The sequence below is a fragment of the Equus asinus genome, chromosome 3 (assembly GCF_041296235.1).
Source record: "Equus asinus isolate D_3611 breed Donkey chromosome 3, EquAss-T2T_v2, whole genome shotgun sequence".
In the NCBI taxonomy this organism is placed as follows: Eukaryota; Metazoa; Chordata; class Mammalia; order Perissodactyla; family Equidae; genus Equus; species Equus asinus.
The window spans coordinates 40,567,173-40,591,330 of NC_091792.1; the positions used below are offsets into that span (position 1 = coordinate 40,567,173).

A 24,158-nucleotide genomic window follows, 5' to 3' on the forward strand; every position below is an offset into this window, starting at 1 on the left:
ATGAGGCTACTAACCTTGTTTAGAGTTATGTCCAGACAAGTGTGAGACTGGGTTCACAGTACTGTGTTATGTCCTTAGGAGACAGAGGATCCAGAATTGAGTCCTTCTCCGGCATCTGTCCTGCTACTCGACCACTGCCTTTCCATTGTCTAGACTGTAAGGCACCAGAGGCAATTAAACAGAGGATGAATGCCAGCAGACAGGTGTGCCCTGCTCGCGTCCCCTCCTCATTCTACACCGCTCCTATTCTCTGAAATGCATACAAGCTAATCTGGAAGCAGCAAATTAACTAAAAAAGCTTGATTGCCAATACTTCCAGTTATGCAAATCGATTCCTGAATAAACCGTTGTCCGTGCTATCGTTGGCAAAGGCATGATATTAAAAGAGATCTCAGACCTTAGACGTACTTTTTGGTCATAGGCGCCAAAAAATGGGGCTAGAAAATACATTACCAAGTATTACTTATACTATCCTGTTAATTTTAGAAATAGGCAACTTGACTATGTCCTCGATCCCAACCGTGTTTCAGAATAGGCTGAGTGAATTTTGCAATATGAATCCGAAGGGGAGTATCTGCAGGGTCTTGAAGCCATAAATCCGCTAGGAAGAGGCTTCCCCACCTGTCACAACCTGGACCTTCTCCACGGAGGGTGCCGGGCGCACCACCGCCACGCGGCGCTGAGGTCAGCCTCTCGGGTCTTGAGAGAGCTCTTTTTATTCTAAATTACAGACTTCGCAGCCACCGGATATCCTCGCTGCATAACTGGCAGTAGCCATGTGGCTGCACTCGCGTTTCCTGACAACCACGGCATTATTTCCACTAATATCCTGTCTACGGCCTCTCGCTGGGCAGACTCCTCTCTCCCACCACCCGCCGCCGCTCCCCTCCCCCGTGGGTAATAACCCGACTGTGGCCCGCGTGCCCAAACAAAGAGGAAACCCCCCGAAAGTTCTTGAGATCGCACTTGGCGACAGTGGTCTGGCCGTCCCTCCCGACAGCTCTCAACGACCCTGTCACCGCTATGGAAAGTGCCCGGGGCATCGGAGATGCGGGAGAGGAGCCGCGGGGCTGGGGTCGGGCGGGCAGCCTGCGCTCGGGGCCGGGGCCGGGGCGGGGCGGGCCGCGGCGTTCGCATTGTCCACGCTCTCCCGCACCCGCGGCGTTCCGTCCCTCCCTATCTGGGGCGCACAGGCGCGCCTGGCCAGCGGCGCTCCGGCTAGGGCTGCAGCAGCTGCGGCGGCGGGGGCGGCGCGGGGCGGCGCGGCGCGGGGCGGGGCGGGGCGGGGCTGCGCGGGGGCGGGCCCGGGGCGCGGCGGCCCGGGCGCCAGCGAGCGAGTGGCAAGCGCGGCGAGCAGCCGAGAGGAGCGCGAGCACCAGCATGGCGGGGCTCCGACGCCCGCAGCCGGGCTGCTACTGCCGCACCGCCGCGGCCGTGAACCTCTTGCTGGGTGTCTTCCAGGTCCTCCTGCCCTGCTGTCGCCCGGGAGGGGCTCAGGGACAAGGTCAGCCTCGCGCCGCTTTTGCTCGCTTTCCCTCTCCACCCCGCCCCCCCTTCTCTTTCTCTTAGGGAACTGCTGAAATCTATAAGAGGGCGAAGGGAGGAAAGGGAAAGGGGCAGGAGGAGGAAGGAAAGCGGTTGCAATTCTCGGCTGATAACATTTTCTGACCACAGCGTCCCCTCCCACGCCCCCCGCCCCCATCCAAACAGAAAGCCGGGAAGTCGCGGGGCTCGGGGACAGCTGCGCGGACCGCTAGCCGCGCGCGCCCCGGAGCCTTTGTGCGCGGAACCCCGGCGCCCCGGGCGCAGCCCCCGCTTTGTGTAGCGCGCGCCGGGGCCCCGCCGCGGCCCGGCTTCCTGCAGCTTTGTTCCCCGAGCCCGGCCGCCCAGGACCCATCCCGCAGGCGCCCGCCCCAGATGCTGCGGGATGCGGAGCGCAGAGTGTCCCGCCTGGTGGCCTCAGCCCCTCGGTCCTCCCCGCACGACACCCCGCGACTCTGCGCGCCCTCCCCTCTGTCACAGGGGCCCCGGGGTCCACCCGCCCATTGTGTTCCCAGCGCCGGCTCGCTCCTCGGGTGGCCTCCGCTGTTACAAGGAAAGGGAGTCTTGTTTTGGTGAGGCGGGTGCATGGCGGGGACGGTAGGGAAACAGGAAGCGTTTCTTTTCCGTGCATTAAAAACGCGGTGTCTTTTTTGGTGTTCGTGCAGCAGTTGAGCCCCTACCGAACGTGGTGGAGCTGTGGCAGGCAGAAGAAGGGGAACTCCTGCTGCCCACTCAGGTGAGGACGCCCAGGTGACAGGGCGGGTGTGGGTGTGCGAGGGAGGAGAAGCCCGGAGTCCGCCGGCCCCCCAGCGGCACAGGCGCTCGGGCCACTTTGCAAGGCAAATAAACGGTCGGCCCAGCCTAAACACCTGGCAGCGGTGGCTCTCTCGGCCTCCTCCCGCGCCATGTGACAGGGCGTGAGTCACGCCGGCCCCAAGTTCAGGAGGTGGGAGCCGAGGCCACCTCAGCAGGGCTGCGGCCAGCGGCTGCCGAACTGAGGAGAAGGGCTGGCCCCCGGGTCGGCTGTGGTCCTGGGTGGGCGAGGGACGGGTGCCCTGTTCTCTCTCTCAGCGAGCTGGTCCTGGGGGCCTGAGGACATCGAGAATGTTGATTTCAGAAATGTTCGTGAGTGGTACTTGCCATTAGCGTTAAGTACCTTTGGGATGAAGATGTGACTTTAAAGAATTGTAATCTTGGATTTTTTCCAAGTGCCTTTAATTCGTGTTAGAATACACCCTCTTAAGAACTTGAATTTCAAGTTTTGGGTTTTTTTCTTCCTATATGATGATATAATGATTGCATGTGGAAAAATAATCACTAATATTTTATTGAGATCTGTGGCATCATACAGGGTTTACTGCTGCAAAAGATGCAGTCCCGCAAAGCTTTTGTGTCCGGGGTTTAACTTTTAGGAGAAATCCTCATTCACTGCAAATGTACACGTTTAAATATAATATTGTTGATTGTTTTTCAGCAGCGACGGTTGCGGCCCCAAATGTGTTTTTTTCTGGGTGGGTAGGGGGGTGGTTTGAGTTTTGAGGGAATATTCAGCCTGTGTGCGGTAATTTTTAAGGTGTTCGTTACTTCCCACATTGGTGGCGGCACTTAATTCTGTGTTGTCTCTCGTGGCTGTTTAGAAAAACAGGATGTCTAGCTGTAAGTTCACCGGAGAGGCTGTACAGTCTTATTTGTCAGTTTTCTCTCTCCTATGTGAAGCATTTAGAGTGCTGGTTTTCAGATATTTGGAATATTCATTTTAACCAGGGCTAATGAATAACAGCTTCAAGGCGGAGAGGTGATTTTAGAGGAAAAATTTCCTGGACCTTCCCTGAAGGCCAGCAGGCTGAATAAGACCAGTCCTTGGAGAAAAGGCCTGGTCAGGATAGGGAGCAAATAGTCTGTCTCTTAAAAGTTTATTCCCAAGTGGATTTTTGTCCTGGTTATAAATTTCACATGTATTGTCCAAGGTTTGGAAAATACAGAAAGGTAAGAACAAAATAGAAATGGCTCATAGTCCTTCTGAGAGGACCACACTTAATATTTGATGTATTTACTTAAAACATATATAGTTATATTTGTGTGTATCAGAGTGGTTCAGCGGTGGCAGTCGTGACATTTTGGACTGGAGGATTCTTTGTTGTGGGGGGCGCTGTCCTGGGCACTGTAGGATGTCGAGCAGTAGGATGTCAAACAGTCAGAGCATCCTTGCCTCTACCCACTAGATGCCAGTGGCACTCACTCCTGCCTCTCCACCCAGCCTTGTAACAGCTAAAAATGTCTCCACACATTGCCAGATTTCCCTGGGGAGCAAAATTGCTCAGGTTGGGCAGCACTGGTGTATGTCTGTATGTATTTGCATTTTTACTCAGCTGTAGCCTCTGCCTCTTATTCGGTAGTGTTGGAAGCCAACCCAGACTGAAAGGAAAGGAAATGATAGACTCTCGTTTGTTACAGCATTCGTTGAAGATTTAGTCACTGTGCTAGGAGATGGAAATGTCAAGGCCTATGAAATGATTATTTTATTTATAGGCTCAAAAGTAATTTTGTAAAATTCTTAACTTCTGGCTTTGTTTTGTTTATATGTATAATACAGTTTGTTTTGGTAAAAAAAAGTTAGCATTTGGAAGCGCTGTCTGGAATACTCACTATGGGAGCATTTATAGCTTAGCTATTTTAATCAAAGCTATAATGAAAGTGAAACTGGTACTCAAAATAATTTTCTAAATATTTCATTTCTGTCTATATATTTACCTTTTGGAGACTATTTTACCCTGCATATACCTGGGTGGGGGTGAGGATATATACAGATCTCTCTATATCTGTCTAAACTGTGTATATAAATGCATATGTATCTGCCTAAATTGTATATTTATATATATGTATCTAAATTGCAGAGAGTTCTGAGGAAAGTTATTTTTAGGGAGTTTTTTTGAAAGTATTTTGAATTTTTTTTCAGAAAAAGTTCCCTCGTGTGTGCATTGGAGTCTGTCGAAAAGAGAATATTTATAGGTGTTATTTGAATTTGAGGGTTTTCTGCTTCATTAACTAGTAGGTTGGGTCAGGCAGACTTAACGATGGCCGAGATTTGTTAATCGTGGGTGAAATAGGAGCATCCGAAGATGTGGTTAAAAAATTGAATACTAACATTTGCCAACATTGGTTATTTATATAATTATTTATTTTGGAAATGTTTTCTGTTGGTTGAGTCCTTTTTATTTTTTCTTTTTCTCGTGGGTCTCTAAGTGCTGAAGAACTTGAATAATGCATCATTAGTCAAACCACCTACAACCATTGAGTTGACCCTCTGGCCAGGCTTCCAGGATTTGACTCCTGTCTCCATTTCTTTTTGCCTCTCTGTCCTCAGTTTCCTCATCTGCAAAATGAGGGTAATAATGGTGCTGATCTCGGATGATTTTGTGAGGAGGAAGTGCCTTAAACTTAGTAAGCACTTAACATGTTACCTGTTATTTTGGCAGTATCTCAGCTGACCCCTAGACTTGGTTATTGGAGAGCATGGAACAGCTTTCCTGCTTTGAAGGGGCTGAACCGTGCAGATAACTTGGCACCAAGAGGTGCTCTCTATAATTGTATAGATAGGTTATATTATTCATTCATTATTAATATCATACTTCTATAGATAAGTTATATTATTCATTCATTATTCATATCTTTTTGTTATATACTCTTTTATGTTGTATTTTGGTGTAGGAACATAAAAAAAATTCTACCCATGGTGATAAGAAAAAAAGCCATGCAATTTTATTTGTACATTTATGGAATTTTCCGTCTCTTCTTCCTACACTCCATCTATACTTCAACACACTCAATCCAAAGTGGTGATGTTGTAGAAACCAGACACGTGTTTTCATTAGCTTAGTGTCAGGAAGTAATTGCGTGTGTACAAGATACTACTTTGTGCATCTTCTCACTTTGCCTTCAAGGTCAGACTCCTTCTGTGAAGATTCCCTGTGATCCGCTTGACCTGCTCTGACCCTCAGGGCCTTCTGCAGTCTGACCTTGTCTGCTGCTCTGGTCACTTGTCTGGGATGCTCACTCCAGCTTGACCTGTGGCTGTGCAGGCCCAATATGTTTATGTTGAGTGAAAGGATGGATGCTATTGCCCTGCTGTTTGTACAGGGCCAGTCCTTCCTGACTCCTAACTTGGCAGTGGCACTGTCACCATTTCTCCCTCTTTGAGTTTCTTGAGTGTCTGGATTTTTTCTTTGTCTTGTCTGTGTCTTGTTGCCCTAACTGGGTTCCCCTTAAGAGGGTTTGGGCTTCTAAGCTTGGTGGCCCCATTGTGGCTACAATGTTCTGCGCACAGTGGGCATTCAGTCCTTAGCCATGAGTTCTTCCGAGTGGAGGAGAGGCAGTTGTCAGTGTCCTGTTCAGTTCCCCTCTTGATGAGGTTAGTCAGTTCCGAAGATGGCAGGAGGAATGCCTGAAGTGTTGATTTCCTGTTATTGTTTAATAGTCACATTGTTGTATCAGTTCTAGCAAGAAGAGCAATCTAGTATTTGTTCTTTTAATCCATTTGGGCTGTGCTGAGATGAGAAGCCTCACTCCTGACACTCCTGGTTAGGTTTGGGATGTGGATATGGGTGCGGAGCAGGAGCACCTGTGACCTGATAGAGCCTCGTGTTGGTTTGGGCTGGGATGGGTGGGCTCAGGGCTCTGCTGGCCTTGTGTGTTCATCTCGCGAACACCTGCCGTGGGCCTGGTCCAGGTTGGCCCCTGGGATACAGTGATAAGTAGGAAAGTCTCTGCCTTTAAAAATCTCATGTCATGTTTACTCCACCCACCCCCCCCCACCCCCAAGCCTGAGAATGTAGATAATGGAAATTGGTAGAAAGTGAAACAGGAAATGGTACACTGAATATCTGAGTTCTTTATTATCCCTGGTACTGTATTATGTAATAGCATCTTGCTCCAGTCAGTCATTGACTAGTATTTGGAAATCTTTTTGTCATAGAGATTTACTTTTGGTTCAGTCTACTTCCACTATCAACATAAAGAAATAATAACGAACATGGGTTGCATATTACCGGCATCCCTTAAGCACTTTGCGAGTATTGACTCGTGTTAGTATACTAAAAGCTCTGATGTATTGTGACTTGATTTTATGGATGAGGAAATTGAGGCGCGGAATCCTTAAATAACTTGCCTAAGGCTGTAGGAAAGTGGCAGTAGTGGGATTTGAACCCAGGAGGTGTTTGGCTCCAGAGCCCGTGCTTTTGGCCACTACACTATCGTATGAATTTTAGCACAGTCTGACTAGGAAAGTGGAATTGTGGTGCCTGAAGGAAATAATTTCGTGTTCTGTTTTGATTTAGAAAAATTTGCATAATGAAATTTTCAAAAACAGTCATATTCACTAGTATTTTTTGATTTATTTTTATTAAAAACATTTTTTATTGAGGTGTAATTGACGTATGACAATATATTAGTTTCAAGTGTACAACATAATGATTGGATATTTGTATATATTGCAAAAGGATCACCACAGTAAGTCTAGGTAACGTCTGTCACCATGCCTAGTTATAAAAAAATTTTTTTTCTTGTGATGAGAACTTTTAAGATTTATTCTCTCAGCAACATTCAAATATGCAGTACATTTATCCCCATGATTTATTTATTTTATAATTGGAAGTTTGGTACCTTCTGACCACTTTCACCCATTTCACCCACCAGTCTGTTCTCTGTATCTATGAGCTTGTTTTTTTTTTAAGATTCCACGTAGAAGTGAGATCATATGGTATTTGTCTTTCTCTGACTGACTTATTTACTTAGCATAATGCCCTCATGGTCCATCCGTGTTGTCACAAATGGCAAAATTTCATTCTTTTTTATGGCTGAATGATATTCCATTATATATGTATAAACACACATGCCTGCGCGCAACATCTTCTTCATCCATTCATCCATTGGTGGCCGCTTAGGTTGTTTCCATATCTTGGCTATTGTAAGTAATGCTGTAGTGCACTTGGGGGTCCATGTATCTTTTCGAGTTAGTGTTTTCATTTTCTTCAGATAATACCCAGAAGTGGAATTGCTAGATCACATGATATTTCTATTTTTTTGAGAAATATCCATACTGTTCTTATAGTGGCTGCACCAGTTTACATTCCCACCAACAGTGCTCCAGTGTTCCCTTTTTGCCACATCCTTGTCAGCACTTGTTATTTCTTGTCTTTTTGATACTAGCCATGTATCTGACAGGTGTGGGGTGTACATCCACTAGTATTGAAGAGACAGCTAGACTGTCTTTAGCTCTGCAGACATTTATTGAACATGTGCTGGGGAAGTCACAGTGAACAAAAAAAGAAATCCACTGCCCCTGTGGAGCGTGCGTCTAGTGGAGGCATAAAGATAATGAATAAGAAATAGAATAAATTCTAAGTTATTTAGTCTGTTAGAAGGGCATCAGTGCTGTGTGGGGGCAGACTGGAGCGGGATTCAGCTGATGAAAGTTGCAGTTTCTTAGTTTAAGAGATTGAGGTAGGTCTCTTTGAGAAGGTCTTATATTTGATATTTGAGCCAGTCTTTGAAAGTGAAGAGAAAATTAGAATAGCTAGTGCAAGGGCCCTGGGGCACTGCCAGGAGGAACTGGGGGTGGGAATTACAGGATTTGGTCCCTGCCCTTTGAGAGCTTGGTGGTGTTGAGGAGCTAAGCTAGTAATCCTCTGAGATACCATTCAAGTGCTGAACTGTAGGGCCTGAGAGGAGGGAGCAGGACCAGTGTGTATTGGAGGGGTTTGTTAAGGCTTAGGGAGGGACGGGCTGCTTAGAGAGCCATGTTAGCAAATGTGGGACTAGCCTAGAGCCTCACGTGGGTGCTGGTTCCATGTTTTTATGCTGATGTTTTAAATTAGAGCCCAGAGTGCCTGCTGAAGTGTGGTTGTAGAGATTGGGGTGGGTATGTCAAGGTCAGTTGACAGTTGCTCAGTTGCAGGTTATGGAGCTTGGAGTATATCTGACTGGCAGTCAGGGAGCTCTGGTAGGTTCTCGGGCAGAGATTAACATGATGACACTGGATGCTGGGTCCGTTCCATGGGGGTGGTAAGTAATGATCGATGAGGAGGAGGATTGGTCTCATAGTGACACAGAGGATGGGTTGAAGGCAGCGAAAAGCCCCAAGTGTGGTGGCAGTGGAGGCCTGGGGTACTGGTGATGTGGGCCAATCTGCCGGTAGAAGGGGTGGAGAAGAAAGGACAGCTCTGAACTGTATTTCAGATGAGTGGGTAGGTCTTTATGGTTGGAGGTGAAGGGAGGAGAGCAGTGTACAGTGACCCTAAGGTTTGTCCACCAGTCAAAGAAGTGTGATGGTGTCCTTGACAGAGGAGGCTGGTTAGAACAGAAGCCATTTGGCGGGAACCCCTGATGTTGTTAAGTCTGGTGTTGTTCATAATTGTTTCTGGGGAGACAAAGTGCATATATTCTGGAGGCGTTCAGCTGTGGGACTGGAGCTGTCAGTTAATTCATTCTACACGTATTGGGGAGCACGCCTGAGTCTTGGCTCTTGCGAAAAGATAGGCATTTATTGAGTATCTGCATGTGTGATGGAGTGAGAAGTTGGGGCTGGAGGAAGGAATTGGGCCCCAGGGTTGCAAGCGTGGGTTGACGTTTGGAGGGAAGTAGCGTAGAGGAGTCTGGAACCAGGAGGACTGGCAGTGATGGGGAGGAAGAGGAGCGAGTTGGTAACTACCAACGGAGCCCAGGGTTAGCGAGAAGCTGGGGGAAGGAAGAGGCCATATTCCTGAGGCCAACCGTGGCAGGCTTCAAGAAAGAATGGTCAAGAGCATGTCTGTCAGGCAGGTGACAATGTAGTGGTAATTGGGCTGCCCTTTTGTTTCTGTTTCAAGCGTCTTCTCTTTTCTTGTAACCTTTCCCGTATGTGACTTGTGGTCAGATTTGGCATGGTGGTCTGGGAGAGGATTTTGGAAACACCTCTGAGTGTGATATTTATGCTGTTTATGACATTTATCAGCCTTTTTATGTTGATGTCAGAATATATCGTATGTTCACTTAGGAAGTTCTGAGCTAAACAGTACATTTTCTATATTTGGGGATTTTAGTTATCATTAAACTTTATCTTGAGTGATTAAACTTAAACCTTAAAAAAAGGCCCTTGGAGAGGAGTGATGTGGAACTAATTTTGAGCTTTTGTTTCGGTCGTGATTTTTTTAGTGGGTAGGATATTTACTTGCATGAACATCTAAGGGATCCCTTGGCTATTTATGGCTTTTAGTGGTGTCATGACCAGCGTCATTCTTTCTTTCAATAAATATTTATTGAATGCCTCCTCTGCATCAGGCACTATTTTAGACTTTCATTACAAGCTCATCACCCAGGAGATTTGAGGAACTGTTTCCTTTGGAGATTCTGTGTGCCCCCAAAACAACTGTTAAAGCATGTTCTTTTTCCATAGGGTGATTCCGAAGAGGATATGGAGGAGCATTCTGAAGAACAGAGGTAAGGAAAAAAATGGGAGTGAATCACTGCTCAACTTCCCCACTCGCTTTGGATGCTGTCTGAAGTCTTGGTATATATCTCTGTTCGTGTAGTTAATGTTATCTGTAAATACTTTTCTCTGTGGCATTTGGGGCATCTATACTGTCTAATAATTATGACTTTGTTTTAAAATAAGGCCGTACAGAAAGTTGTTAGAAACACACCTCTTCCCCACCCCACACCAAGTACACTTTTCCATGGTGTGCTTACACTCTCCTTCTTGTTTACAAACATCTGTTGAGCATCAGGTGCTGTGCTGGGTGCTGGACATGAAAAGTTGAACAAGCCCTGTGTTGTGTGTAGTCGAGGATCAGGCGTTACTGTAAACAAAACAAAATAATTATGCTTATAATAAGAGTTATCAAGAATTAGATTACCGGGCCAGCCCGGTGGCATAGTGGTTAAGTTCGCATGCTCCACCTCTGCGGCCCAGGGTTCGAAGGTTCCGATCCCAGGTGCAGACCTACACACCACTCATCAAGCCATGCTGTGGCAGCATCCGACATACAAAATAGAGGAAGATTAGCGTAGATGTTAGCTCAGCGACAATCTTCCTCAAGCAAAAAGAGGAAGATTGGCAGCAGATGCTAGCTCAGGGCCAATCGTCCTCTTACAAACACAAAAAAGAATTAGATTGCTGTGATAGAGAATAATGAGGTAGATGAGGTGGTCAAGTGAGGCCCCTCTTAGGAGGTGACATTTGAGCTGAGGTCTGGAGGATGTGTAGGAGCAGCCATGCAGCAAGCAGAGAGAGAGTGCTCTGGGTGGAGGGAATGGCAGGTGCAAAGGCCCTGAGATGGGAAGCACTGGCATTAATCCAGGAATTTGGAGAAGGCCAGTGTTGTTTCTGGGATGGTGAGATGAGGGGAGACCTTAGAGGCCACAGTAAGGAGTTTGAGTTTTGTTTTTTTAAGCGTGGTGTGAGTTGTTAAAGGATTTTCAGCAGGGGCTAGCAAATTGAAAGATGTAAATTACCTTTTTAAGAGAATATTTTGATTGTGGGGCAGTCTCAGTCAGTTGTCAAACTGGCATATCTGGTCCCCTGGAGGGACTTGAAGACTCTTAAGTGGTACCTGGGCACTGGGTAACTTTCAGGGAACAGCTTCTAGATCCCCAGCATCCACATATTCTCCTGAAATTGATCTGTCTGAGGTTGCAAGTTATCCTTTCCCCCCTCTTCTTTTTCAGTCTCACTTCTCCACTTTACAAAGGAAAGGCATGCCTCTTACGCAGCCCTGACCCTACTCTGTGCTTCATCCTGGGCAAACAAAGGGACAATTTGAAATATTGGTGTTGGTTAGAAGTGATTAACTCTGATTGGATGACAGATTCATGTATAACTCTGGTGGTTTTCAAATCTCTACTTTCAATAAAATTGAAGGAGGACCCAATCAAATTGGCAGTTGATAGATCATCAGAGATTATTTATTTATTTTTTTCTTTTTTGAGGAAGATTAGCCCTGAGCTAACATCTGCCGCCAATCCTCCTCTTTTTGCTGAGGAAGATTGGCCCTGAGCTAATATCTGTGCCCATCTTCCTCTACTTTATATGTGGGACGCCTGCCACAGCATGGCTTGCTGAGTGGTGCCATGTCTGCACCTGGGACCAAACCAGTGAACCCCAGGCTGCTGAAGCGGAACCTGTGAGCTTAACTGCTACACCACCTGGCTGGCCCCAGAAGTTTTTTTTGTTTTGTTTTTTTTTTTTTAAGATTTTATTTTATTTTTTTTCCTTCTTCTCCCCAAAGCCCCCAGGTACATAGTTGCATATTCTTAGTTGTGGGTCCTTCTAGTTGTGGCATGTGGGACGCCGCCCCAGCGTGGTTTGATGAGCAGTGCCATGTCCGCGCCCAGGATTCGAACTGACAAACACTGGGCCGCCTGCAGCGGAGCGCGCGAACTTAACCACTCGGCCACGGGGCCCCCCAGAAGTTATTTTTAATGATAGATCACTGTGATTTTTGGATAAATCATTGTGAAAGTTTAGAGAATACAGGGAAAGTGCTGTAACAAAGCTCCTGCCATTCACATCTATTCATGTGAACAAGCTTTTTCAGTGCTTACATTAAAAAAAAGAGAGATAAGGAAAATGAAATGAAATTGATGCTAACTCACCCTGTCTCATGCTAGCAGTAGGTAATAGTCATGTGAACCAATTGAAGGGAGCCGAAGCCTGTTTTATCTATCCCATTAAAGGATGCATTTTCAATAAAATTTGACTTAATGTTTAGTTACCTATCAAAATTTGTAAAATTTGTTGGTTTGATCAATTGCATACTAATAAAAATTATAATGATAATTCAGAAGATAAAAAATTTTAACACTTAGACCTTAGGGTCACAGGAAATTAAGAAAAAAGACCCCTGAAGTTTAACTTATACCCATAGTTGTGTTGCAAAAGCTTTGAACATAAAGTTACATTAGGTTAAAATTCTTTGAGGGAATATCCAGAAATACAGGAAAGCCTGTTTGTGTATTTTAAAAAATGGATGATGATGGATATCATTGTAGTGGTATTTAGATTCTACTGAATATATTTAAAAAAGTGATTGTGAATTTTATTCAAAATGCCAGAAGTTACCTTCTTTGCAACCATCTAGACTCATAGTATACAATTTTAAATGTGGGATAACTTAAATATATGAGGCAGAGGTCAGAGTTTGTCACAATCCTGTTTGGGTATGTGGGTGCGAGAAAAGGTGAGGAATACTGGTGGTGGTTCAGGCTAGGCCAGTGGTAGTGGGGTTAGAAGGACGCAGAAAATTTTGAGGTGAATTTTTGGGGTGGAACAGATTCATTTCTTGTTGACTTAGTTGTGGAGAGTGAGGGAAAGAGAAGTCATGGAGGGCTTCTAGAATTTGGCTTGAGCATCTGTGGTGGGAAAGGAGTTAGTGGGAGGGCAGCACGAACTCTGGGAATCTCCAACTTGATAGGACACGTCCAACAGAGAGGCAGGTGGGCGGTGCTGACGTCGTGTGGAGCTGCCTCTTTGGTGGGTGCGCCCCCCTGGCCGTGGCCTTGGTGCAGGTGCCTTTAACGTGTGCATCTCTTTTGCGGATGCACTTCTCTCCTTTCTCATTAATTGGAACTAGTTTCTATTGTTTTCACCCATTTTCTGTCACACTTAAAAGTATTAGTAGACTTTATCCTTCTTGGTCTTTTGACTGTCAGATTATCAGAGCGAAAGTCTAGGGGTGAGAGAGAATTGCATTAGTGGTTTGGATCAGTGGCTTTCAAACTTTTGACAGCGACTCACGTAAGAGAGACATTTTCCATCACGATTACTTACCCATAGGTAAATATGTAGCTGCATGAATATGTACATGCATGCTATGTGTTTGTTTATAAAACAGTGCCTACCCTTACTATCTGTGATGTGCTCTATTTTCCTCTTTCTTTTTTTTTGTGGTAAAATATACAGAACATAAAATTTACCATTTTAACTATCTTTAAGTACAGTTCTGTGGCATTAAGTACATTCATAGTGTTGTGCAACTATCACCACCATCATCTATAGGACTTGGATTTCATTAAAAAAAAATGCTGGTTCCTACTACCGGATTGATTTAAAAACTCCTAAATCAGGATTTATAGTTTTATTAACTGTGGTTTATACATTTTACTCTTCGTGGTATCAAATATTGCAATATTTTGCTGCTGTTTGATCCTAGGTGCTTTCCTTTTAACTTGGCTTCCAAGCCGCTTTGTTCTTTTGACTTTTTGTGGTTGAGATTTGTTCCTTATCTGTAAAAACAAGATCGTGACATGGGTTGGGTGCTGCTAGTAGAAAACTTTCTTTGTGTCCATTTTCTAAAATGTAGATACTGGAATTCTCTCCCAGAATCCTCTCTCTGATGGAAACTAGACTTTTGGTGGTGAACACAATGCAGTCTGTACAGAAGTGGAAATATAATGATTTACACCTGAAATTTATATAATGTTATAAACCAATGGGACCTCAATAAAAAAATTTAAAAAAAATAAAAAAGAAGAATTCTCTCTGTAAGTGTAATGCCCTGTGATGGATAAATTAGTCACCTAAGTACTTACCTTTCATTTACCTGCACAATTGGGAATCTTTTTTTAATGAAAATTTTAATACCCTCAAAGCTTATATAATCAAATTGCTACTTTTCAAATAAACCTTTTATTTTAGAATAGATTTAGACTTACAGAAAAGCTGTAGAGATGGTACAGAGAGTTCCCATATATTCCTCAGGCGGTTTATCTATGGAATGTCTTCCATGACTGCGATGCATTTGTCACAGCAGAGAAGCCAACATTGGTACGTTACCAACATTACCATGAACGAAATGGCATACTTTATTCAGATTTCACTAGTTTTTCCCTAATGTCCTTTTCCTGCCCAGGATCCCACATCACTTTTAGTTGTCATGTCTCTTTGGGATCCTCTTGGTGTGAAAGTTTGTCACACTTTCCTTGTTTTTGCAGCCTTGACAGTTTGGAGGAGTGCAGTTTGAGGAGGTGTTCTGTAAAATGCTCCTCAGTTTGGGGTTGGCTGATGTTTTATCCTCATGGGGTTATGGGTTTTGGGGAGGAAGACCACAGCTATAAACTGCTCTTCTCATCACATATCAGGGATATCTACTCTCAACATGACTTCTCCCTTTAATGTTGACCTTGATCGCCTGGTCATGGCTGAGGTACTGTCTGTCAGGTTTCTCCACTGTAAACTGACTCTTTTTTCACCTCGTTCCACGCTACCCTCTTAGGAGGCAAGTCATTAAATGGAGTTAAGCTCCACTTGCAGAAATTATTTGGAATTCTTCTGTGTGGGAGATTTGTCTCTTCTCCCTCATTCTTTTTTCATTCAGTCATTTATATCACTATGGACTCATGAATATTTATTTTATACTTTGGGTTATAATCCAATACTAGATTTGCCCTGCTATTTTAATGTCGTTTATCCTTACTCTAATTTATGCAGTTATTAGTATCTCCTTACACATTTTTCAAACATTTTTGTGATTTCCATTTTAATTGCTACCCACAATGCCAACTCTTAATGATATTAAGACGGACTTGAAGTCAGTAGTGGCAACACTTATGAATTCCAGAAAGTGAAGGCATTGTCTCTGAGAGAACCTATATGGAGGGTCAATTACTACTTTGGGGCTGGAGAATAGATTTGACCATAAAACAGAGTCTCAGTATGTCCCAAGAACAGGGTAGGTGGCACTGACGTCTGTCACTGGAGAGAATCTAGATAGTGTAGAGGGCTCATGTCTTGCCCCCCCAGACTGTCCAAGCTGTGGACCAGACTACTGTTAATTCTGGGGTGCACTGTTCTAGAGTAGCTGGCCTGTGATCTCCAACACAGTTTGGGAAAGCTTTCAGGATAATTGGCCTCATTGAAGATTTTGTTTATATTATCTTGACTTCATCTTCTATGAATGCTATGTAATTATATTTGGTCAAAAGCCAGAAAAGCAATATTGGAAAAACTTTCTTCCCTCTTTCCTCTCCATCCCCATTTTTCTCCTGGGTGTTCTCAGATATCAGCAGTAATCTATTCCTTTGCTGAGAAAGAAAGATTGCTATTGGGGATTCAGTGATGAGAGCAAATGAGAGCTGACTTCAGCCCTTACTAGAACTGAATACTCTCTGGGAAGCCTGTCTGGCTCTCTGTATGTATCTCTAATAGGCCTTTTTGGGGTGTATTTGTTAGAATGGGAAAAGTTTAAGCATTGGCCAAGTATGAATAGTGTATTATTTCAGCTTTTAAAAATGGTTTTATAAAAACCATAAAAATTGATTGGCTAGGTGCAGTGTCTGGAAGGTTTTTTTTTTTAAATATGCTTTTATCTGATGAGTAACAGCAGCAAAATGTGTTCTCCTGAAACAGTTATGTCAGTTAAAGGCAGATGCTAAGAGTCAGAATGTGAAGAAAGTCTCGTTAACCTCCAGCAACATACTGAAAAATATAATTGCAGACAAAAATGACTTAATCTTTAGGGAAACTTCCTTTTGGCCATGCTGGGGATGTCAGAGCTCCCACAGGGAATGGAACTACTTTTCTCTTTTCTTTGTTCTCCTTCAGAAATTGGAAGCTGCGTTTTCAGCACAACCCCACAGTTCCTTACCTGTCGATAGGATCTTATATTTTAACCTGAACTTGCCTCCCCAGGCCTCCAGTGTGGACGCTTCTCTTCCCACCTGTCACTTCCCTAGGCCATCTTGCCTGTTCTCTTGGGTTTTTATATATTTTTATATATATATATATAGAATGAACTTGAACTCACATTGTGCCTTCTGCCCAGGGGTCCCACCTGTTCAGTTGCCCACAGAGGTCTCCCTTTAGCCTTCAGGTCCTACTAAATTAGTGTGTCCTGAAGCGAGCTCTTGGGCTTAGTTCCCTCTCGCCCTCCCCCTCCGCTGCTCCTCCCGCAGAGCCCCTTTTGGTGAATGGCTGCCCCATGCATTCATTTGCATGAGCCAGAAATCAGGATGCCCCTTGACTCGTCTGATATTGCCCACCCCCAGTAGATGACTGGGTATGGCTGGATCATCTTCAGATGCTCTCCTGCTTCCATTTTATAGCTACTGCAGCCTGTTCTCCATGTTCCTACCCAGTGACGTATCTAAGCCATACATCCTTTCCTGTCATTCCTCTTACAAACAGCCTTTTGTGGAGTACCTTACCTTCAGGATAAAGTGCAGATGCCCGAGCGTGGAATAGAAGGCCTCTTGTGGATCTAGGCCCTGCTCAGCTCTTCAGCCTTCCTCCTCCTGCTTCTCACTTTCCCTCTCTCTTTTTTTGCCAAAATATGTTTCTTTTCCCTGGCTCACCCCCTCACCTGCCTAACTCCATCGGTCCAGCTCCGCGTAGCACCGTGGCAGTTCTCCCAGCATGGGGCGCCTCCTCCTCGCCTCCTCCGCTGCTTCAGATTGCCTTTCTCAGGAGGCCCAAGCGCCTGTCTGTCTCATTCAGCTGATTCCCCAGCACCTAACACCTAGGCGAAGAGCTGCTAAGTGAGGGGATGCAAGCTCCTCTGTTTAAGTCTTTGAAATCGATCACTTGTGATGTTTCACATGTTCTTCATATCCAAGCCCACAAGCCATGTTTGCCATTGAAACCACGGTACTGGTATTAGTGTTAGAGCTTGTGGTTTTTAAATTCGATTATTGCAGTTGGTGTGTTTGTAAAGAGAATGGGTTATTAGCTCCATCTGTATGTGCCCCATGGTCCCTTCCATGGGCTTGCATGGGCCCTGAGAGGGTTGCAGAATGAATCCTTTCAAGCATGGTCTTCATGGCCATAAAAGTGTAAAATGAATTTCCTTGGACTGTAATAGATCTCATAGTTTAGGTGTTCTCCCTAAATATAAGCTTTTAAACAGGGTTCTTGCTATATATTAAGATTACTTTCAAGCCACAGAAACCTTTTTGGGTTTTTTAGGCTGTGAAATTTTCAGCAAAGCTTTTGACACTTATATAATTACTTAGGCCTCAACTAGAATCAATTAGAAAAATAGAATAGGATCAGAATCCTAATTCTGATTTTCATTGAAATTTTTACTTCTGGATGTATCTTTTTACAGACACTTTTTAGGCTTACGGTGATTTGTATCTTTATATTGAAAAAGATATTTGAATCAACTTTAATAATTCCAGGTGTATTTGAAGGGTTAATCTAGGATAAAAGCAGGCAAAATGCTTCCTTAATGTTGACGTTCCTGAAACAAAAAAGTGGCATTGAAGTCTGGAAAGCTTGGGTATGGTCTGTAAATATGGCGTATCCAGCTCCAGAGCCTCGCTATTTGTTACTTTAGACTAGGCCTGCCTTTAGGAGAAATGGCTTAACTCAGCCTTAAAAGTCCGACTCTCAGCTGGCTTCATTCCACATGCCACTCAGTGGCTTGACTGATTATTTATTACTATTCGTCACAGTGTTGAACAGTAAAGTAACTCTCTGGGATCCATTCAGTCGGATGTGTGTTCTGGAGAAAGAGCTAGGCAGATTCAGCAGCCTAGGAAGACGTGCCCATGGAAATTATAACATGGTTAAAAGGTATATAAAAGACTAGTGAGCTGCCTATTTCAGACGAGGGTGAAGGTACCCTTGTGAGCAGGGGAGAGACTTGGGTGTTTGCCGTTGGGAACCCAGCTTACATCTTTAGGAAGGCTTATAGCTCTACAGTGAGAGATGAGCTGACTTTTTGGCCGTTTTAGGCTTCTTTTATCTAGGGAGCATCGTGCTTTGCGTTGCTCTTGTCTTGTCATGGTGCGTTGATGAGAAATAAAAGTATTCTTTAGATGGATCCCAATATATTGGCAGCACTATAGATTAGCTCTGTAAATGTGTTCGAGACTTGTTGTGACACCAAGCTTATTGCTTAAGAAGGTGGCAGAGCTGGGGGATTTCAAGGTTCAAAGGAGAAATTTAGTTTCCCAAGGCAGTATTCTCTGTCTAGGAACACCAGTATTAAGATAATGGGGTCTCCTGGGAGCTTGTTACTCTAGCTTTCAATGAATTGTCATCAAATTATTAGTTTGTTGTTACAGTCTTCCACATATGAAATATGACTCTAGAGTAACAGTAATTTTCCCCTCCAATAAATGTAACAAAAGAATGTTGCCACTTTACAAGTAATTACTATGGTAGGCTAGAAAGTGTTTCACAGATGTGCTCAATAAAGATGTGTTCAGAACCATTGTTTTAGGATTTCCTTTGCGACTAATTTATAAATGATAGAAGAAAAAGTCTTGTTGCCTTGTTCCTTCCCAATGTTTTCCTCCAAAGTAGTAGGATGTAGTTCTAGAAAGTCTACATGAAAATTCTTTGAAATTAAGAAAAGAATTCAAAAATTTTTGAGAATTTTCAGTCATTTAAAAATTACTCGCTGATTATTCCTTTTTTTTCCTCCAAAAATCTTTTAGTAAAATGTGTATTCCAGGAAGATGGCCATATTCACCTTATTTATTTTCTCTACAACACAGATACTTATCCCAGTCTGAGAAACGTGGGTTTTGTGCCATATTGGCCTTTTCCCTTATGCCAGTTCCTCTTGTTTTTACCCAGTTTGTTCAAGTATTTCACTCCAAAAACATGGCTCTGAGTGACATGCGGCTCTCGGGCTAAAACTAAACTCCTCCGATAGGAAAGAGGACTTGCCACCTGGGAATTGTCCAAAGACGGCCACCGCTGCATGTGAAGGTAGCTGACAGACATTAGCTTCAATAAGAGCAGACATGGTGTGCGGCCTCCCACCTTGCCCATTGTGAAAATGTACGCAGAAATAACTCATTTTGATGTCATGCCTTGTACAACGTTGACTTTTAGAGTTGTGCTGCCTTGTGAATGTGGTTCCTTTAACTGCCACTAAATTACTGATAACAGGTGAAGTCCAGCTTGAATAACATGCAGACAATGTCCCAGTTGATAGTCATGGCCGATGTGTGTAGTGTGAAGTCTTGGAGAAGTAGTTCTTCTGAGGTCATGATTAATCTTTATCTCTTCAAATCAGGCCATGCTGATCCAGTTAATCCAATAAAATTGGATTTGAGTAATTGCTCTCGTATTACACTTTACCTTTACAGAGGACTCTCACATGTGTTGTCCTTAAGCAGCCAGATATTCCCATTTTACAGATGAGGATGCAAGTTCACGGGGTGGTAAAACGATCTAAGATGACAGAGCTGTGAAGCGGCACAACAGGCCTGTAATGTGAGGTGTCTTCTCTCTAGATGCACTTGTCTGCTGTGTCTCTGAAGTGAAGTAGGTTGGAAAATCATTTTCCCAATTAGATAAACTGGTAGTCTGCTCTCTGAAGGAGGAGACTAAGTTTAAGATCGATGGGTGGAAGCAACTGAATTCTTCAGTAAACCCTAGTATTGTAGTAGCATATGGTGCCTAGCCAACTCCTGAAAAAAATGAGCATGGCTCTTGTAAGAAAGACCCAGCGTTGGGACTTTAATAATCCTTTACTGGGTGCTAGAGAGCTTCTTTAGTGTTTCACTCTTTTCTAAGTGTTGCTCACCCACTGACATTCAGTTGCATGGCTTTTAAAATGCTCTGGAAAGTTTGAGTCTGGAATTTTAGCATTACCTTGTGGAACACATGCCACTGTTGTGTGTACTAAGAGGTTGCCTTCAGTCCTTGGACGGACGTGCTGTCCGGTTAGCTTGCTTTGCTTTGTGATGAGATATTTTCAGCTTCAAGTAACAGAAAACCCTGACTCAACCAGCTCAAACAATAGAGAATGTATTATGTCACCTAGCAAGAAGCCTGGAGGCAGGGCGGTTCGGGGTGGTTTATTCAGCCGGTGAGCTCAGCCCCAGGCAGCCAGGCTGTTTCTACCTGTCTGTTCTGCTGGCTCAGGGTACTGCCCAGCTCCCCTCAAGGTTGCTGGAGGACTGCAGACCTCACAGCCTCTCGTTCCTCCCATTTGTACATCCGGAGGCAGGTTGAAAGAACCTTTGTCCTGTGCTGCTTCTTTCTCAGGAGCACCCTTCCCAGACTTCCCCTTCCATCTCACCAGTGAAAGTGAGTCCATGCTCCCCTTGAACCACTCCCCGGCCTAAGGGAGTTGGTGGGACCCTCCCCCACCCACCCCGGCTTTCTTTTGCAGCAGGGTTTCCCAGTCACCAGGGAGTGGCACTCACTGAGCACACCAGGGCTGTGCCTGTATGGGACAAGGGATGGACAGTGCGAAGTGCGCGCTACCTCGTGCTCCTCGCTTGGGCTGAGTGAGGAATGAGGGGCTAGGGCAGCGTTTCTCAAAGTGTAGTCCTGGGCCCGGCAGGATCAGCACCACCTGGGAACCTGTTCGACCAGCCAGTTCTGAGACCCCACCCCAGGCCTACTGAATCAGAAGCTCTAGGGGAGGGGCCTGGCTCTGTTTTAACAAGCCCTCCAGGTGATTCTGATGCATGCTCAAGTTTGCGAACCATTAGTCCAGATCAAGGCATCTAAGGAAATACATTTCAAAATACATGTTTGGTTGCAGATTAAATAATAAGAGGCAGAAAGGGTCTTGTAGGTACAACAGCGGAGTGGAAGTTGGGAGACCGAGGTGGTTTTTCAGCACTGCTCACTGTCGCAGACCCAAACCTAGAATCCATACATATTCTCTTCATATGGGATCAGGTTTCAGCGGGCTGATCCAATTTTTCTCAAACAGTTCTGTCATGGTTGTGGGGGTGGGGGTGGGGTTTCAGGCTGAGCTTCAGCGTCCACCCGTCCGGGTCCACCATGCCCTGGCACGCCTGGTAAACAGGTGGGTTAGGCCATGGCAGGTCAGCTTCCAAGGGAGAACTGAGGAACTTTCTCAAGAGATAATTCATTCATTATAAGGGAAGTGAGTCTGGCGGAAAACCTTGGCCCAGAAACAAAAAGTCTCAGTTATTGGGTGGGAGTGGCCACTCACAGGACAGGGTGGTGTGTGTACTCACATCTGTCTCCTGGCTCGGCTCCCTCTGGGCACGTGGCTGTGTGTGTGTGTGTGTGTGTGTGTGTGTGTGTGAGAGAGAGAGAGAGAGAGTGAGAGTGTGTGAGTCTGTGGGGGAGTGGTTGGGGCATGAGGAAGGATATTACTTACTTAGGTAAAAACTGAAAGAAATGTTCTAAAAATTCTGTGAGAAACCCGGGTAGGCGGAAGCCACACTGGCACCACCCACACTGAAGGGAACTTCCACACCCTGCCTGACTCCCCCAGCCCCTACCTGGGGTCAGGAAAGCTTGCAGGGATGGTGCCCTGGAGCAGGGTGGGAGCTGGAGAGAAGGAGTAAAATTGGGACAAGGGGCTGGGATGGTTGAGCCTGTCACGTGACACATCAGAGGAGAGAGGCCTCCCCAACCAAACCACAGCCTGGGGATTCCCTGTGGCTCTTTCATGGTGCAGTGGGAGGATTTGCTGGCTGAGGGGGCGGGATGGTGGAGGGCAAGGGGGAAGAAACCCAAGTTCAAGTGTGGTGTATTAGTTTCCTGGGGCTGCCATAACAACGTTCCACCGACTGCGTGGCTTCAAACACCAGAAGTGTATTCTCTCTCTGTTCTGGAGGCTTGAAGTTTGAAAGCAAGCTGTTGGCAGGGCCATGCTCCATCGGAAACCCACAGAGAGGAGTCCTTCCTTGTCTCTTCCTAGCTTCTGGTGATTGCGGGCAGTCGTTGGTGTTCCCTGGTTTGCTTCTGCATCACACCAGTCTCAGCCTCTGTCGTCACATGGCATTCTCCCTGTGTGTCTCCGTGTCTTCACGTGGCTGCCTTCTTCTAAGGACATATTATGTTATATTAGGGGCCCACCCACTCCACTGTGGCCTCGTCTTAACTGATTATGTCTGCACTGACCCTGTTTCCAAATGAGTCCACATTCTGAGGTCCTGGGGGTTAGGACTTCAACTTATCATTTTAGGGGGACACGATTCAACCCATAACCTACAGAGACTCATCTGGGAGCCCCTGTGAGGGTTGGCTCGCCTCCTTTCCCTGCCCATCCCCCAACTCTCAGGCTCCTAGGAAATAACTTTGGGATTGGGCTGGCGCTCGGTTAAGTGATAGGCTGTGAACTTTCATTTCTTAGAGCCCGCCGCAGCCCTGGGTACCAGGGTGCCAGCAGCAGCTACAAGCCTCACGGATTTTCTTACCAACTCATTGAAACTGGCCTTTTGGTCGAATGGATTTTATTTCTGAGTTATTTCTTTGCCTATCTGTAAGCGCATATCCAAAGGAATTCTTTATTTTATTTACACAAAATTGTGAGGGCTGGAGACAGGTATTTTTTTCTTTTGTGATTTTTTTTCTTGTGGGAAATAAGTGGGAAGATTTAAGAGTATTTCAATATATACTGAAGCTTAGCAAGTAGACAAAGCCTTGAAATCAAACCACATCCTTTTGATTAGAATTCAGAAAAATACAACTTACTGAAACAGCTGCCAGGCCGTTTGTGCTGTGTTGTGTCTGTGTGCCTAAGTATCTTAAACTTGCTTCGTTACCAATTTAAACTGAAGCGAATGAAAGCGTGTGGGTGGATTCACAGGCTGAAGCAGATCCGCACGAGCCATTTATTGGTTTGGCGGGAGAAGCCTTTTCCTTTTTCCTGGAAATGCTTGAATCAAGATTAGTCTCTTTCTGCTTCCATGTATTTTAACTATAGTTATCCAGGTGTATAATAGTGCTCATGTAAGGAAAAGTTGCTGTTACTGTGAATTTTAATACTTCACCTATAAGTCTATTTCAGGTGGATAAGTCTCATATCCAAATTGCCTGTTAGTCTGACTTTCATGTAACTTAATTAGCAGATTCGTGTTTTGGGAAAATCTGATCTGTGATCCTGAAATTGGTTACGGTTGGCTTAATTCTTGGGTAATTAGGCACCTTCACAGCGACTCCTCCAGTCATTAGAGGGCTGGGGTAATTTGAGGTTGAAATATGAGAGTGAGATGGAGAAAGCACTTGCTCTCTATTCCTTAATCTTTTAATCCATTTAACCTGGGTTGTAAATTCAGGCTTCGTTTTAATTTGAAAGTATGTTTAGGTAGTTTGGAAGGAGTTTCATTAATTCACCACATTTAGACCATAATTAAGGGAGGAAGGTTATCCCTAATTGCCTTAACTTCTCGAAATTATCGTGGGTACAGTAAGGGTCCATTAAAGTTATGTCGCTCCTCGTTGGAAACCGAAATTCTAGATCTAAAAAATGAGCCTAAAACCAAACCCAAACAAATCTGGCCAACGCACAGCCCAGTTCAGAGATGCATCACGGGCACTGTCCTGCGAGTTCAGAAACACATTTGTGGCATGTGGAATAGTGCTTTTGGACACAGGTACCAAGTAACCTGGTTTATTGCTGAGTTGAAAGGCTATCTGTCACTTAAATGCACGCTATTTACATTTTCTTTTTATTTCTGCCTTTGCACTGGGGATAAAAGGAGAAACTGGAGGAGATGCCCCAGGAGACCAGCACACTTAATATTGACTGATGAAAGGAGGGAAGAGGGTAGGAGGAGTAAGTGGAATAGGGAACTGGTAAAGAAAGGGAGAAGAGAGAAAACTTAGAGTCTGCACTGCGGGCATTTTTTTTGTCTACACTCTCCTTTTTTTAGGGATTTTGATCAGGTAGATGGTGATTATAGGTGTTAATCAT

The 24,158-nt window shown here is 44.8% G+C and overlaps 1 protein-coding gene across 1 annotated transcript in view; it reads left to right on the plus strand.

Moving 5' to 3' along the window:
* The first annotated feature begins 1,290 nt into the window (after positions 1–1,290).
* The window catches only part of TMEM131L (transmembrane 131 like), a 150,933-nt gene continuing 128,065 nt past the window's right edge, over positions 1,291–24,158 (plus strand). Inside the window, exons 1-3 of the mRNA XM_044767081.2 lie at positions 1,291–1,504; positions 2,208–2,278; positions 9,971–10,014. Of these exons, the coding sequence (XP_044623016.1) occupies positions 1,381–1,504; positions 2,208–2,278; positions 9,971–10,014 (239 nt within the window). The 5' untranslated portion in view covers positions 1,291–1,380. The remainder of the gene's footprint in view (positions 1,505–2,207; positions 2,279–9,970; positions 10,015–24,158) is intronic.